General features: G+C 45.4%; 1 protein-coding gene across 1 annotated transcript in view; it reads right to left on the reverse strand.

Moving 5' to 3' along the window:
• Positions 1-17,158, reverse strand: part of Gm40864 (predicted gene, 40864) — an 83,089-nt gene extending 65,931 nt beyond the window's left edge. Inside the window, exon 1 of the mRNA XM_011243954.3 lies at positions 16,690-17,158. Coding sequence (XP_011242256.1) covers positions 16,690-16,815 — 126 coding nt within the window. The 5' untranslated portion in view covers positions 16,816-17,158. The remainder of the gene's footprint in view (positions 1-16,689) is intronic.
• Between the last annotated feature and the right edge of the window lie 202 nt (positions 17,159-17,360).

Raw genomic sequence — 17,360 nt, forward strand, 5'->3', positions numbered from 1 at the left:
ACTTCAACAGGTCCCTCGTCAGATGAACTACTTGGGGCAGTAAAACATGCTCACTTTCACGGAGGTCCCAGTGGTTGTAAACCCACAGGGAGTGGACGCTTCTCTTGCCCACTGTTCACTGTCTTTGTTCTTCTCCCTCTAGTTATCTAAGCAGAAGCTTCAGCACCACTTCCTGGGCTCTTCCTCTTCAACTAATGACAATCAGTTGGCAACGAATCCACGTGTCGTTGGATTGGATATTTCAGTTTATTATCCACGGGCACTGTGGTCCTGAGCCCTCATTTCCCACTCTGCCCTTATCCATTTAGGTCTCTCCTCATCTGCAAGTGTTATTTTATAATAAATCTTCCCATCTCTGGGTTAATGAACTTTCCAATCACCGTGTTTACTGGGTGCCAGACTCTTTCCCATAGTGATCCTTCTAAAAAGCAAATGTAGTTTTAAGTGGCTCAAAATCTTCCAGGGTCTCCCTACAGTCTACTAATGAACCCTAAATTCTTCAATATGCTCTAAGAGATCCTTCATGGCCCAGAATGCCTGACTGTGCTGCCTCACTTCTCCTCCAACCTTGCTTGTACCCAGAGATTGAACCATAGTCTATTGACTCAGGCATTTCCTCATTCAGTTCCTGCTTTATTTTTTTTTTTAAGGTGTATCTATTGTATGCATAGGAGTACACTGTAGCTGTCTTCAGACACACTAGGTGAGGGCATCAGACCCCATTACAGATGGTTGTGAGCCACCATGTGGTTGCTGGAAATTGAACTCAGGATCCATGGAAGAGCAGTCTGTGCTCTTAACCACTGAACCATCTCTCCTGCCCCAATTCCTGCTTTATTTATCATTACACAATTAGTGTTGGGAGCGGGGGCTGGAGCATACATATAAGGGAGTGTGCATTTGCCCTAACATGAGGTTAGAGGGCAACTTGCAGGAATTGGTTGCTCTATCTACCCATGATTTAGGTCACAGGATCAAACTCCTGTTGTCTGCTCATGGAAAGTCACCAAACCACTTCAAGAAAGTTTGCATTTTCAAAGTATCTCCCTGATTGGGAATGAAAGAACATTTTGAAATCCAGGCATAGTGGTACATGCCTTGAATCCCAGCATTTAAAGAGGCAGAGGCAGGTAGATCTCTGTGAATTTGAGGCCAGCCTGATCTCCATAATGAGTTCCAAGTCAGCCAGGACTACATAGTGAGACTCTGTCTCGAGAAAACAAAATCCAAAACGAATGCCTTGAACCCAGATTACCACATGGTCTTCTGCACTTAACAGAAGCCAACCAACCTTTTATCCACTAGGGTTGACTTCCACTTCAGTCTACCTGATGAATTCATTCCCACAGTCAAAACTCAGCTTGCAAGCTTTAAAATTCAAGAGCACACCTTCCCTTCTTCTCGTGCCAAGTTGAGCATATCTTCAACACTTCCCAAGGCACCTTGTTCTGTTATAGCATGTGGTAGTTTAGATGTGAAATGTCTGCCAAAGACCCAAGTTTTGAAGAATTGCTCCTTTAGTTGTGGCCTGAGGAAGAAAGTTAGGTCATTGGGAGCATGCCTTTGAGGCACTGTTGGGACCTTGCTCCCCTTCCCCTCCCTGCTTCTCTGCCATGGTAAACCTGCTACAAGCTGCACTAAGTTGCTAGATGCCCAAAGCTACAGGGCTAAGAAATCATGGACAGAAACCATGAGCCAAAAACTAACTCTTTCCTCCTAAATTGATTCTTTCATTTTGTGACAGTGATGTAAAAGTAAGTGACACACAGCACTCTCCACTCACAGGTCTGTCTTTGTCACTAGATGAGTTTGCAGCAGATCAGGCATATAATCCTTTCAGCTTTATGTCCCCAAAACCCAGCACTTGATTTAATTGTATCCTTTGAATGGATACATTTATACTGGTGTTTGTGTGTGTGTGTGTGTGTGTGTGTGTGTGTGTGTGTGGTGAGAGTACAGAAAGGTCCTCCTTTGAATCATAGAAAATGCCTTTATTCACAGTCTTTCTCTACTGGAGGACCCTGTCCATCTAAGTCCCAAAAATCTTGTAAGGGATAGGTGGGCCCTGTGTGTTGTTCAATATTCCACAAACAGCCTTCTAGAGGAAAGGGGAAGAGGGTTTATTTTTATTGAGTTGGTTAGGTTTGGCTGTTGCTGTTGATGTCCTGGGGAGTCAAACCCAGGATCTTAAGCTTGCCAGACAAACACTCTGCCATTGAGCTGTTCCTTAGCCCAAGGAGGGGGGTTTTGAGCATTCTCCCAATATTGCATGATTTGGAATAGAAGTCTCTTGAACACAGACCTACATGGGAGGTGTAAACTCACAGTAGGCTTCAGTGAAGCAGGGCAGAAGGCCATGCAGACGGTGTGACATGGAACTATGGGGAGGAAGGGTCCCCTTGTCCTTGACAATTGGCAAGATCGACCTGCAGAATTCCTGGTCTCCATGGCCTATGGGTGACATTGGAAATAAGAGAAATAGGTAACTTCCCCATGATGAAAACAGCTCCCCACAGACTAGACATAGTAAAGCTTGTGAGATTTGAAAACCAGAAGGGGTGTTTGGGTGAGAAGCTTGACTGAATTTGTGACTAAATCCTGTCAGTCTTTAGTTGAGATTAATCAGTTTAGGAAGAAGCAGGTTGGGACTCGAACTCGGAATGCACCTAACAAATTTGCTGAAATGGTAAGCGCATTTCTATATACGAATCCTTAAAAACTGAGATTCACTCATTCTTTCATTCATTTCTTCATTCATCCAGTCAACATGTTCATGAAGGACCGCGTTTCTAATAGTTTTATTTTATTTAATACCTTAAAAATTATTATTTTATCACTTTTATCATTATTGTTTTATCACACACGTACCACACTATGCATGCAAAAGTCAGGGGACCATTTTCTTTTCTTTTTTCAAAAATTTTTTTTATTTTTAAAGTTTTATCTATTTATTATTTATGTGTACACTGTTGCTGTCTTCAGACACACCAGAAGGGTGCATCAGATCCCATTACAGATGGTTGTGAGCCACCATGTGGTTGCTAGGAAGTGATCTCAGGACCTCTGGAAGAGTATTCTCTGCTCTTAACCACTGAGCCATCTCTCCAGCCCCATCTGAGGACCATTTTCAAGAGTAAGTTTTCTCCTTCTATTCTGGGTTCCAGGGATTGAACTCAAGATGTCAGAATTGCATGTGGGCACTGTTACCTACTGAGCCATGTTACTGGTCCAAGCATCACTTTTGTGCCTAGCAATGACTCTGCACAGTTTATTCTAACAAAGCCTTTTTAGTGCATCTATTATAATCGCCACCGTGCTACTTACAAAGCTAAATAAGTGTGCTTAATTTAGGACATAATGTAGGGTTTCAGTGTGGGTCCTCTCCCTTTAAGAACTGAGGCATGTCAGGAAATACCAATGACCTGCAATAGAAGGTCCTATCCTGGACCTCACTATATAGACTAGGGTGGCCTCGAACTCACAGAACTCTGCCTACTTCTGCCTCCCAAAGTGTTGGAATTAAATTTTATACCACTATGCACTTTGATTTTTTAAAAAATTTTCTATTATGTGTGTGCGTGCATGTGTGTGTGTGTGTGTGTGTGTGTGTGTGTGTGTGTGTGTGTGTGCTCACCCGCAGGTACTTTCATGAGTGCGCTTTCCCATAGAAGCCAGAAGCCAGAGCTTGGTTGTGATCCCCAGTTGGGAATGCTGGGAAATGAACCCAGATGTTCTGAAGGGGCAGTAGATCTTAATTGCTGAGTCATCTCTCATTGATCATTGATTTATCTCCCTGGCTCCAGGAAGAACCTTCCAGACTGGCAACCTGTGAGGCAGCTTCTTGGCACTGACAGAATTTGGAGATGCAGAGAAGAGGATGAGATCACAGAGCAAGTGATTGCATGCAGCTCTGGTTCTCAAGCTCTATCATCCTGGAAGGATGCAAACATTAGGAGGTGTTGAAAACAGAAGGGTGGAAGAACTGAGTTATGCAACCCCACCCCCCCCCCTTGGCACTAACCTTTGAAAAGTCATAGCCTCTGCTCCAGTGATCTAAAATTTAAGAGGCTAAGAAGAGGCCCTATGCCATCCAAGCACACATCAGGTAGGAGGGCTTCAAATTAGCAGAACAACCTCCAGATCAGACTCAGTGTTCTATTTTATCTTCCTAGGCAATAAAACGTGAAGCACATTCTTTGGCAGCGAGGAGAAAGGCAGACTGTGGGCTTTTCCTAATTCTTTGGAGTTTTATAGCATGTCAGTTATTATAGCTCTACTTACCACAGAGCCTGTGTCTCTGGAGCTGGAGTTGTGGATGTAAAAGGAAGTGTGGTCAGAACAGTAAAGCTCATGGTGGAGGGAGCGCTTGGTATCCAGGCTCTTAACTCTTTCAAGATCTGTTCAGCGAATAAATGCATGTCTGACTGACTGGGGTTAGAGCTCACTCAGTCCTGGCTTCAAGTCCCAGCACTGCACAATGTGGGTGTGGGGATGATACAGGCCTGTTATGACAGCCCTTGGAGGGTGGAGGCAAGATCAAAGTTCAAGGCCATTTCCCTCCTTGCAGCAAGTTGGAGGTCAGCCATAGTTGTATTGAGATCCTATTATTATAAACAAACAAATATAGAATACAGTTTGTATCTACATTACATACCAGGACTCCCCTGGGAAACACTCCCTAGTCATTAGGGATCTATTTTACATGAAACCTGTTACCCTAGGCTCTCTACTGTTATGGATGCTTTAGTGTGGTCTATGGTGTTCATGTCTATGGGGTTTGCTACCATTCAAATTTATTATGCTTTCAAAAGTACTTGGTAGATGGGATTGCTTTCAATCTTATAATTTCATAGCTATCTTTTGAATAGAGTTTAGCATATATAAAATAATTATACTATGCAGCCTGATGATTATTCCTTCATGATAAGCATCTGCTTACAAGGATCAGTTCTTTTATAGAGTAATGCTAAGTTTTCCATGTCTGAAACACTAGTTCTCAGAAAGAAAAAAAGATGGGATTACTGGATGAGAAAATTTTTTGGTGCTAAAACACTGGTGTCCAAACCTCTGTCTTCAGGCTTACTAAAGTGCTGGACTCAAGATGAAGAACAGTTGGCATGAGAAGTAGAAAGGAGCCTTCAGAAGATAGACCTGGGTCCTTCAGTCCTACACCTGTTGCTGCTACTGTGATTGGAGCTGATGTCTGACCCTAACCCAGAGGGCTGGATCCCAAGGACTGAGCTGAATGGTAGGAATCATGGTACTGGAATGCTGGCCAGAGGGCCTTTAGCAGGTGAACATTGTTGTAAAACACAGCCCTTTGACCAAAACAGACATCATCTTTATCATGCATTCTCCCTCATCAACCATGCATTCTCTCAAGAGACCATCAGAAGCAACCTGTGGAATGCTGACCTTCCTCAGAAAAGGAGTCCCCGGATCCTTAGGTGAGACTCCAGCTTCTTCTTGCAGCCATTTTCAATTCGGCCCAATTGTACTTAGTCTGGGGCTTAGGGATTATTAAACCACAATGGCTGGGGAGGGGATGTAGTTAGATGGGATGTATCAGATGTGCTGTGTAAAGAGTTTCCAGTGTGCCTTCTTAGGGTTCACCCGTGTACCTGCTTGTAACTCTTCACCCCCACACTGTAAGGAAATAGTTTGCTTAGTTTGTTTTCTATTGGTGGGATAGACTGCCATTAAAGGAAGTGACTTGGGATGGAAAGGGTTTATTTCATCTTACAGCTTGTAGTCCATCATGACAGAAAGTTGGGGCAGGAGCTAAAAGCATGGACCTGGAAGCAGGAACTGAAAAAGAAGCCATGGAAGTATGCCACTTACTGGCTTGCTCCCATGGATTGCTCAACCTCTTTTCTTATGCAGTTCAAAAGCATGTGCTTAGGGGAACACCATCCATGGTGGGCTGAGTCGTCCTCTCTCAATTATCAGTCAAGAAAACCCTGCAGATTGCGTATAGTAAATCTGATGGAGGCATTTTCTCAATTGTGGTTCTTTTTGTTGACTCCAGCTTGTGTCAAGTTGAGAAAAAAACTAACCAGGACATAACCTCAGTAAATTCATTGGTTCTGCTGGATGATCCTCAGTAGAAACATATGTTGGTTTGTCACTGGGGCCTTAGGAGGAGGGAGTAGATGCTGCTTATGTTTCTCCAGAGAGAAACCAAGGCCTATCATTGCATATCTAGCCATAGAGTAAGAAGGAGGAATTTCCAGGATAATAAGACTAAGCTGGCATGCTAAGCCTCATAGAAGCAAAAATCTATGTTCTGTGTGTTTTCCCCATCAATTCCTTAGAAAGCAGATCCTTTGGGATGATAGAAAGGGAAAGTGGGTTCATTGCTTTTCTGTTGCTATAACAAAACCCCTCACCAAAAACAACTCAAGGAAGACAGGGTTCGTTTTAGCTCATAGCTACAGTAGGATACAAGTCTCATGGCGGGAAGGCACAACAGCAAGTGACAGGCACAAACAGAGGAAGAGGAGGTTGAAAGATCAGATCTTCAACTCCATTCAGAAAGAGGAGAAGAGCAAAAGTGGAAGTGGGGAGCATTTATAAACTCTGAAAGCCCACCCCTATGCTACGCTTGCTCCAGCAAAGCTATACCTCCTGAACTTCCTCTGACAGCACCACCAACTGGAGATTTGCTGTTTAAATCCCTGAGCCTATAGGGCAGTGATTCTCAACCTGTGGGTGGCGACCACTTGTGGGGAGTCATATGACCTTGTCATATGGGTCATATATAAGATATTTACATTATGATTCACTACAGTAGCAAAATTACAGTTATGAATTAGCAGTGAAATACTTTTATGGTTGGGGGTCCCCACAACATGAGGAACTGTATTAAAGGGTCACAGCATCAGGATGGTTGAGAAGCACTGCTCTAGGGGATATTTCTATTTCAAACCACTACAGAAAGGAGGTGTGGCCTGTGTTCTGTCATACTTCACCATGTTAACTATCTGTGAGGTAGGCTCTCCATGCACACATTACACACAAGAGTCAGCTGGCTCTGTGAGCTAACATCACTTCAAAGTGGTGCTCGCCCATCTGTAAGCACAGGAGCCCCTTGTTCAGACCCAAAGATTGGGTCAAAGGCTTAGATGCCCACCTGGGGCTGAGCAGAGAGTGTATGGCAGCTCTCCCACATCTCTGTCCAGAGCATAGGTGGAACTCTGGCAGGGTGTTAGCCTTCTCCCCTTTCCTGTCTTACCCAGGGCCCCCTTTTAGTTCCCAACACATTCCAGCTCAGGCTAGTCAGCTGCCTGCTCCTGTTCTCTGTGAGCAATGATCCTGCATTACCAGGACCTGACTTCAGACCTTGCCTGAGCTGGCCTCACATCACTTCCCTTCTTCTTCCTGAAATCCAGGGGAAGAACATGCATAGCCCATTACCCAAGGTGCAGTGGGGTTATCAACCTGAGTGGGAGGGTGCCCAGGCAATGAACATTAAAGAGGGATTTTAGGAAACAAGAGTTTTGTTTGTGGCTCAGTGCTGGGCTCAGGGAGACTGCAGCTCCCTTTCCCAGATGATAGGTACCAACCAACCCTGGGAGGAAAGCCAGGAACGTAAGGGAAACACTGTTGAGCCCTCTTGTTAGCCAGCACATCGCCATCAGTGGCAAAGTAGAGAAAAGCCACAGTTGTATTAGGACAGGTTCTCTAGATAAACATATCTCAAATCAGAATGAATTTCTCCGTGGATACAGAAAGGAAATTTAATAGAATGTCTCTCTAATGTCTAATATAGAAAGGTTCTTGGCCAAGGGAACTTAGAAAAATCAAGGACGGGTTATCTCATGTTGCATGATATTACAGCTGATATTTAGCATGTACCAGAATTCTGAAGAAATAAGTATTTTCCAATGCCAATTTTAAAACTCAAACACGCAAATCGCCTTTTCTAAAATACAAAAATAGGGCAAGTATAAAAAAATGAAAGAACAACCCTGTTCATTGTCTTTTATGTATGTAGGATGCCAAAAGAATCTATTGCCTAGATTGGAGGTGGATCTGATGATCCAAAAGATCAAGATTAAGAAATGGTTTCTCACTTCAAAAGGTATACTGAAGACATTTCCCTCATAGTAAGCAGGGTTAGACTTAGGGTTAGGCTATTAGAGGGTTAGGGTTAGGATTAGGGTTCTTAGTGTTAGGGTTGTTAGAGGCAAGGCAATAGTCAGGAAGCAGGGGTGAGCTGAACTGGAAGGTTTACTACTTATTTGTTAGTAATTTATTCTTTGACAATTTCATATGTGCACACAGTATATCTTGATTGTTTCTATCTCACATTCCTACCTCTACCTACATCCTCTTTGACACTTGCACCTTCATGTCTCCATTGTGTCTTTTTTTTCCTCCTAGTTCCCCCATTTCTCCTCCCTCTCCATCCCCTCCTCCTCCTCTTATTCTCTTCTTCCTCCTCTTCTTCCTCCTCCTCTTTCTTCATCACCATCATCATCATTACTAAGGTCACTTAGTGCTGCCTGATGGAATATTACTCAATATCTGTTAGGCTGGATCTTGTGCATATAAATGGAATGGCACTGCCCAGGGTGCAATGGTCGCATTATATCCAGAAAACAAGTGTTTTTCGCATTATATCCAGAAAACAAGTGTTTGACCAAATGTATCCTCTGATGCTCTTTTTAGCCACTCTTCTGCCATGTTCCTGTGGGTATTAGTTTTGGAGACTTTTTCTTTGATCTGAGAAGAATGGATCCTGATGATTAGGACAGCCCTAGATGGAAGGTCTGTTCCTAACAGTTACCTTAATTGGCATGGTTTAGCTTGTGCCCCTCTAAGAAGCAGCAGCCACCACACACAGATCTCCTGGCCTAGAAGACCCAGCCTGAGTCCATTCACTATGAGGCCTTTATGTACACAACCCAGATGGTTTTCTGGAACCCACAGCCCTAAGGGACCAGGTGTATTATTAGACAACTCACTCTGTAGCAGTGAAGGACTCTCAGTAAACGCCTCTAGAGGCTACAGAGGCAGCTCAGTTGGTAGAATGTTTGCCTGGCATTCAAGACGCCTAGGGTTTGATCCCTGGCACCACATAAAACAAATATGATAACACATGCTGTAATTGCAGCCTTCGAAGGTGGAGGCAGAGGCAGGAGGATCTGAAATCCAGTTATATTTGGTACATAGAGTTCAAGGCAACCCTGAAGCCCTGACTAAAAAGTAAAACAAGAAAAGAAAAGCCTCTAAAAAAGGGCCTCTAATGCCTCCCCAGGGGTTAGCACTTGATATCTCTGGAGTTGTCAGTCTTGGCTCCTCTAAGTTGACAACAATGGAAGCTGGCCTGCAGAGACTCACTGGACACCAGCTTGCACTAAGGAAACCCACCTCTGTACAGTGAAAGGACATTGAAGAACCAACCAGAGTGGTCAAAACTCCTGTTTTGTCAACTGCTGAAACCCAGAGTCACATGACTCCATGGTGCCAATATAACTTCTCTCAAAAAGAAATAATCTTAAATGAGCCCATTTAATGCTTTCTTACTTTACAATTACTTTTCTTTATTTTTTGAAATTGTAATATAATCTCATCATTTCTATTCTCCAAACCAACCCACATATCCTCGCTTCCTCTTTTTCAAATTCATAACCTCTCTTTTCCTTTGTTATTTTATACATATATGTATATTCCCTAAACATGTAAACACAGCCTGCACAATCTGTATAATATTATTTGTATGTCTGGCTTCGGTGCTGACCATTTGGTATTAGGCAACCAACTGGCAAAATCACATTTTCTTTTTTTTTTTCTTTTTTTTTTTTTTTTTTTTTTTTTTGTGACCCACTTCCCTTCCCAGTGGCTATTTCTTGGCAACTTTAAATGCACTTGCTTTATGGTCCATCCTACTATTTGCTTATTTTTCCCTCTCTGGTAACCATGACGGTCTGTCCCTCCAGCTTGTATTTTGATGTTTCTCCCACCTTTTCTTACTACATAGGACTATTTTATACTCACAAAGAACCATTTTAGACTTAGCTGGAAACATTCTTATCAAATGCCATTCCTATGTATCCGTCCGTATACATGGCTAAAAACAAAACAAGTTGCCTAAGCATTGCAAAAATTTATCATATACAGAATTATTTTTGACTCACTTATCCAGAATTTTCCAAGTAACATAACCTGAAAAGCACATTTTCTTAACATAGCATTAAAGTTCATAAAAATGCTAGTTATAGCCAGGTGTGGTGGTGCACGTCTTTAATACCAGCACTCAGGAGGCAGAGGCAGGTGGATTCCTGGGTTCGAGGTCAGACTGGTCTACTAAGTGAGTTCCAGGACACCCAGGGCTATACAGAGAAACCCCGGTCTCAAAAAAAACCCACCCCACAAGAAAAAAAAAAAAAAAACAAAACAAAAACAAACAAACAAACAAAAGACAAAAACAAAAAAAGACTGCTTTCAATACAAGGCCTCCAGCCAGCCGATCTTCACAGAAGACCTTGTCTCTACCACTAAGGCATGCTGGACAGTGTCACTTTTACCTTGGGGATGATAGGAGACCCATCCTTCAAGTATCAGGGAATGACACCCAGCTCAAAGGACACTTCTGCACTGCCACCACCGCAGCATCCAAATGAACCCCTACTCCTTTGCTGGTCTCCCCACTTTCCTCCAAGGCCTAGGAACAAGCACTGAAATGTCTTTAAACTGTGAAGCAGTGGCTGGAGAAATGGTTTATTGTAAGAGAACTTCCTGCTCTTCTGGAGGTACCAAGTTTCATTCCCAGCACCCACAACCAAGTAATTCACAGCTGCCTACAACTCCGGCTGCATAAACTCTAAGGAAATCTGCATTCTGAGTGTCACACACAGATACAAATCAATAAAAAGTAAATCCTAAGGAGGAAATCAGACCATGGGAGTCTGAGCCCCAAACCCTCTAACAGCTTCGCCCCACGCCACAGCCAAAGTGCAAACTCTCTCCCCAAGGTAAAGCCCAGTGCTATCTGGACCTAAGCCACCCCTCCACACAGGCCCCTCTGCTCTCCCTCACCTCTGATCACAGGCCTTCTGTCTGCCCTGATACTCACATCTCAGCCCTTTTCCAGGACTCATATATGCCTAGGTCTTTGCAAGCAGGCAGCTTCTACATTCCAGACTGCTCAAAGGTCACCTCTGCAGAGATGCCTGTCTTGACTTCAGTTTCCTCCCCTCCAAAACCACATCCTATCCCCAAGTTATGCATAACCTTGATTCATCACTACCTGGCACACAACATGGCATAATCACCTGTCTATCAGTGATGATCAACTAGGGAGGAGCCTTTTACAAATATAAAAGCTCCAGGCCTCACCCAAATCTTATGAAATCAGAATTCAGGAGAGCAGAACCAGGTTCTTCCAGTCCACAGACACCCCCTCCCCCACCAGGCAACTCTGAACACAGCCAGGACTCAGGGCAGCCTACAACAGTACTTTCAAACCCTGGTGCACACACTGCTCCTGAGAGTGCTGTTAAAATGCACACTCTATTTCCACAGCTCTGCCATGGAACCTGAGGCTCTGCAAGTTCCACACCACACTGAGTGGTGCTGTCAGGTGAAGCATTTTACAGTTGCAAGGGCCTAAAACTGTGCTCATCAACAGGACTTCCTACAAGTATGGAGAACAAAGTCCTGAATCTACATCATGCAACAGAGTGGCCACCAACCAATGTGGCCACCAAGCATCTGAGACAGAGTAATGTTAACAAAGAGCTGACTTCATTCTTGGGCTACAATGCTGACCAAAAGCGAGAAGTGCAGTTCCCCACCATGAAAGGCCTCTGTAAATTCTTGGCCTAAGGAGCCTTCTGCAGTCTGGATGGATAGGAAAATTCCACCAAAGGCCTAGTTGATCACCAGCCCAAGAGTAGATAAATATTTCCCTAAGGTAGGGACATGGATATGGAAGACTGGATTGAACCACCTTGGAGCCTCTTACACCAGGCTTCCATTCAAGGCCTTTCATCCACATCCCTGATCACATGTAAGCAGTCCAGTCTTCCTGTTCTCTACATCATCACCATAGATGCTCTGATCACATGTAAGTGGTCCCAGTCTTCCTGTTCTCTACATCATCACCATAGATGCTCTGATCACATGTAAGTGGTCCAGTCTTCCTGTTCTCTACATCATCACCATAGATGCTCTGATCACATGTAAGCGGTCCCAGTCTTCCTGTTCTCTATATCATCACCATAGATGCTCTGATCACATGTAAGTGGTCCCAGTCTTCCTGTTCTCTATATCATCACCATAGATGCTCTGATCACATGTAAGTGGTCCAGTCTTCCTGTTCTCTACATCATCACCATAGATGCTCTGATCACATGTAAGTGGTCCAGTCTTCCTGTTCTCTACATCATCACCATAGATGCTCTGATCACATGTAAGCGGTCCCAGTCTTCCTGTTCTCTATATCATCACCATAGATGCTCTGATCACATGTAAGTGGTCCCAGTCTTCCTGTTCTCTACATCATCACCATAGATGCTCTGGCAGACATGACCTCACGTCACTGATCTGCCTGGAGAATCGGTTTCTCACCACGGAACCACAGATTCTTTCAAAGAGAAGAGATGTCTAATCCCTTCACCTAACACACAGCAGCAGGTCCCAAATGAACCACAGCAAGAGCTGGGATGCACAAGGAGTGGTATCATAGTAACTGCACTACTAATCATAAAAGAGAAATTGAATTCAGCTGGAGGGAAACCAATTCCACCCTAACTGATTCAAGACGTTCCAGAGACACCAATTCAGATTTCAGAGCAGCATAAAATGATCACCTGTTAACCTACTCCCTTCCAAGGATACACTGAGAAAAAGGGGGCATCCTTCTGACCATAGATTCAAAATCTGTTAGCCTGGGATTCTTAAGGAGCTGGTTTACAAACAAGTCACAAAGGACTACAATTCAGAATCAAATGCAAGGCCAGTTCCCACTGTAAATGCTGGGCAGAGCCTGGCCCCATGAACAGCATCCCCCTGAGAGTCTGTACAGTCCAGAAGGTCATTTTCCTTTTGCGGTTAGAACAGCAAAGTGATTTCCAAGGTAACCAAGGACAACAGAATAAGAGACTCATGGCATGGAAGGAAAAAGTTAAATTTTAATACTTAAGAGTCAATATCAAATTTATTTTTAAATCAATGCCAAATAAGCAAGGTAGGAATGAATGGAGCTATGAAGAAGTCCTAACAAACAACAGGAGTGTCCCAAGAATGCACACAATGTTTCTCTATTTCCAGAGTATTTTGAAGTAACCAGAGGCTTAAAAAAACTAAGATACAAAAATCAAAGCTGGGAAGAGGGTGGGGGGTGGCCCAGCACAGTTTTCAGATTTATGCCACAACTATTTATTTTCTCCCTTATTTCCAAAGCACAAAGCTGACACCAGTTGCGCTCTGCACTTTGTAAACTGTGCAAAGTAAGTCACCCAGAGAAAGTCATCAGGAAGTGAAAAGTTTCAAACCAGCTACACTCTCACCTGTTACCAAGACAATAAGCTCCTTAGAGAGAATGCATGGGGGCTGGGAAGGCAGCTTAGGGGGTCAGGTGCTTGCTGCACAAGCTTGTGAACCTGCATGGGGATCCCCAGGATTAAGGGGAAGCAGAGACAGGTCCTGGGGAACTGATTCAGGAAAGCTTTGCAAGATCAGCCTCTGTGCTCGGTCAGCACAGGAGCCATCACACACACACACACACACACACACACACACACACAAACACACACACACACACCCATCCACACACAGGCACACCTAGGCGGAGGGACAACAATTTCCATTTATATGCACACCTTCATCCATTCATCCATTTTCTCCTCCCCTGCTCCATTCTCATTCCAGGGTCTATACAGTAACTACAGTGAAATCTGGTAAAGCAGCTACCATTTATTAAGTCTACTGGGTACTGTACCAGAACCTTCAGAAATAGACATGATTATCTAGACTGTGAACTGGACTGAAAACGGTAAAGGTATATATGAGCAGGGAGGGTCTCATCCCAATTCATACAACTGGAAAGTGATGGAGCCTGACTTGGAGGTGGCTGATCTAGCCTTGGGCAGTTTTGAGAAAGCACCATAACTAAGCATTAGATAACACCCTGCAGTTTGAGAAAGCAGCATCCAGCCAAGTTTAAACTCCACTTGCTGTGTTTATAACCTCAACTAATGTCCTAGCCTCAAATTCCTTATCTGCACAGCAGGGATAGAGATTAAACAACAGTTTGATATCTGTAACACAGGTCAGGGACTGGCTAACTACTGACATTCTAGCTACAGGTGTGCAAGTCAAGAAAGCCTATTTCAGTCAGAAAATGACAACAGCTAGACATATTCTCCATTGGGAGCAATCAGTTTTGCCAAAGTTAATCAGATAAGTTTACTAATTCCATAACTCATTTAAGTAGAAGGCCAGGGACTTATTTTTTTAGTTGTATTTCTATGAAATGCGTAACTTTTTGTATGTCACAAAACCTACCCTAATATCTCATCTGACCATAAAAAGACATTTGCTTAAAGTCTAAGTATTGTAAACATGGTGTGTTATTACACTAGACAGAGAACAACTTTTTGTTTTGGAAGTAAACATTAAATAATGTAGGAGGAGAAAGACAGCATTATTTTAAGTAATCCACACTGAGTCCTTTCACCCTTCAAATCAGTTCATACACACTATTATCTTAGAGTGGATGCTGGCCTCACTTAAAATGAGATAAGCCTGCAAAGAGTTCAGGTTTTCCCTGTTTCCAACTCAAATCCATTTTCTGCTTTGGAGGCTGAGTGAAGCCAGCCTGCAATTTGACAGAATGACCAAATCCAGTCTCTTTAATCTACTCAGTAACTGAGCTCTTGGGTAATCTCCTACACTGCATGCAAAGGCAGCTTTGGGTTCATCCACTATAAACTAAAATTAATGAGAGAGAGGCCATGCCAACTTTAATTGCAACTCCTATTTGCCAGGCTTTCCAACATCTGCCAGTATTACTGACACCTAACTGATTCAATACAATGAGAGAAGCGTCCTAACTTTATAAACATGGGATGTCTTTTAAGGACATCACACACAAGTGTCCTTTCCACAGAGGGAATCCCACCTTTTTGGATGTAATCATTTTCATAAGCATTAATGATGTATTTTCAAAACACTGTGACTATCTTCCTAGTGCTTTTCAAGGGCCCTCATGGGGGAGGGGCTCTCATCCCCCTCATCCCCCACCTGCCTCATTAAAGGCATCAGTGGCACCTAAAGGCCAGGCTGAGAAAAGTGGACTAAAGCAATCTGCTCTCACTGAATTTGCTACAAAAAATTTACAAGCAGATCTTTGGGAAGACAGGAGAGAGAAAAGAAAGGGGACTAGGGTGAAGGAGAAGAACGGATACCCTAGCTCACTTCCAAGAGCAGGATGCTGAACCGAGTATTTTTCATTGAGTCTAGTCCTGACTGTGTAGACATTTTACACGTAAGAATAATAGTCTAGTCCCCCACCCCACCCCACCCCCCACCCCCGCCCAGGCAAAGCCTAATAGCGAATGCTTTGTTCAAGCAAGGGGAAAGGATATAATGACATAGCTTAATTTAAAAGCTCTCCGAACACCAATCTCTGGCACAAGTATTTTAAAATGTCTACCTTGATCTTAAAATTCTGAGCAAAAGAAATATAGTCATCGGTTCACTACTGCTACACATGTGTGTCTCGTTCTCCAGCTACCTTTTGTGAGTCTAGCTGGACGCACAAAGCCTACAGAGCTGAAAACACGAAACTCTAAATTCTGTTGGGGAGGTAAAGAAAATGATGTAAGTGAGGCTTTCCCAAGCTGTGGACAGCCGTGGTCTCTGGACTCACACAGCCTCTTCCAAGCCTGCTTTATTTTCAACCCAAACTGCTTCCTTCTCGCAGTCCCTCTTCCCCAGGGTCTGGAGAGCTCACTGCTTAGCCACTCAATACAATGACTATGCAGTTATCCAGGTGGATAACTTACCCAGGTTAAGGGCAAAGGAGCTGATCATACTGTCAACAGGCACCACACAGGTAGCCCAGAAGTGGCCACCAAAGACCTTTTGTACCTCAAAGAGACCATTCTCCACATCCCTCTACAGCGCTGCTCTGTGGCACATTGTGGGAACTGCCAGGCCTCCCAAGATGGGATGGGCACCCGTGCCTAAGCAGCTTGGGGTCCCTGGATCTGCTCTACATGTTGGCTCAGAAGCCACAGCTGCCCCCGCCGGGCTAAGTCCGGAACAAGTTGGAGAGGTCCGCGCAGGGAGACCCATCAACCCGGGGCCGCAGAGCTCGCAGGGTTCCCCGGCTCGAAGCCGCCACAGACTCTGCAGCTGAAGTTGACCTCTCCGAGGATGGGAGCAAAGAACCTGAAACCCTGCGCTGGAAATGGGAATAGAGGAGCGTTCCCAAAAAAAGGCCCAAGGTGGCCAAGCAGCCTCTCCCTAGAGCAGGGAACAAAGGGCTTCTGTGTCGGGCACTGCTGGTCCGGCTGCGTCCGGCTTTGGGGGACCAGAAACTTTTCCCGGGTGAGGGCGCAGGCGGAGGACACTGGGTATCGGGCACCAGGCGCGGAAGCCTAGCGGGTGGCCAGGGCGCAGCCCGATCCCCGCGACCCTAGCCTCCCTCAGGGCGCGGGCTATGCTACCGCTCACCTCATCGATGGCCGCCACGGTGTCCCGGCACTGGGCCGTGCCCGTGGTGAAGCAAGAGGCCGTGGGCGCCTTATAATCTTCAAGGGTCTCGGCCACGAATTCCGACACGGAGATCTGGTCCAGCATCGCCAGGGCGCCGGGGCGCGGACTGCGGCCGCCTCAGTCGCCCAGGGCGCGGGCTCCGACCCCGCCGCCGCTCCGGGACTTGAACAAAGGGGAGCGCGGGCGCGGAAGTCGCCGCGGGGCGCGGGAGCCACCGCGGGACGCCCGGTGGCAGCAGGGGCGCGCGCAGCCCGCAGCTCTGCCCGCTGTGCTCCGGGAGCTGCAGCTACCGAGTCCTCTGCAAAGGAGCCCAGATGCGGGGACGCACAGTCAGGGGGAACTACGCGCCACCAAGCCGCTGTCCGGGACGCCTCCCGCGGAAAGGGGAGGGCCCGGCTGGAGAGGGCGCGGAGGCCCGCCCGGCGGGGCGGGGCGGGGCGGGCCGGGGCGCAGGCCTGGCCGCCAATCGGGTCGCCCGCCGCTACCGCGCCACCAGGAAGCGGAGGCCTCAGCAAGGAGGGCTACCTGCGCTCAGGGCCTGTCAGTGGCTGTGGGCTGCTGCATTACCTCTGCCTTCCGGACCTGCTTGGGTTCGAGGGCGCGCCCTCTCGTAAGCTGCGATGCCCGGC

This window comes from Mus musculus, chromosome 12 (assembly GCF_000001635.26).
Source record: "Mus musculus strain C57BL/6J chromosome 12, GRCm38.p6 C57BL/6J".
In the NCBI taxonomy this organism is placed as follows: Eukaryota; Metazoa; Chordata; class Mammalia; order Rodentia; family Muridae; genus Mus; species Mus musculus.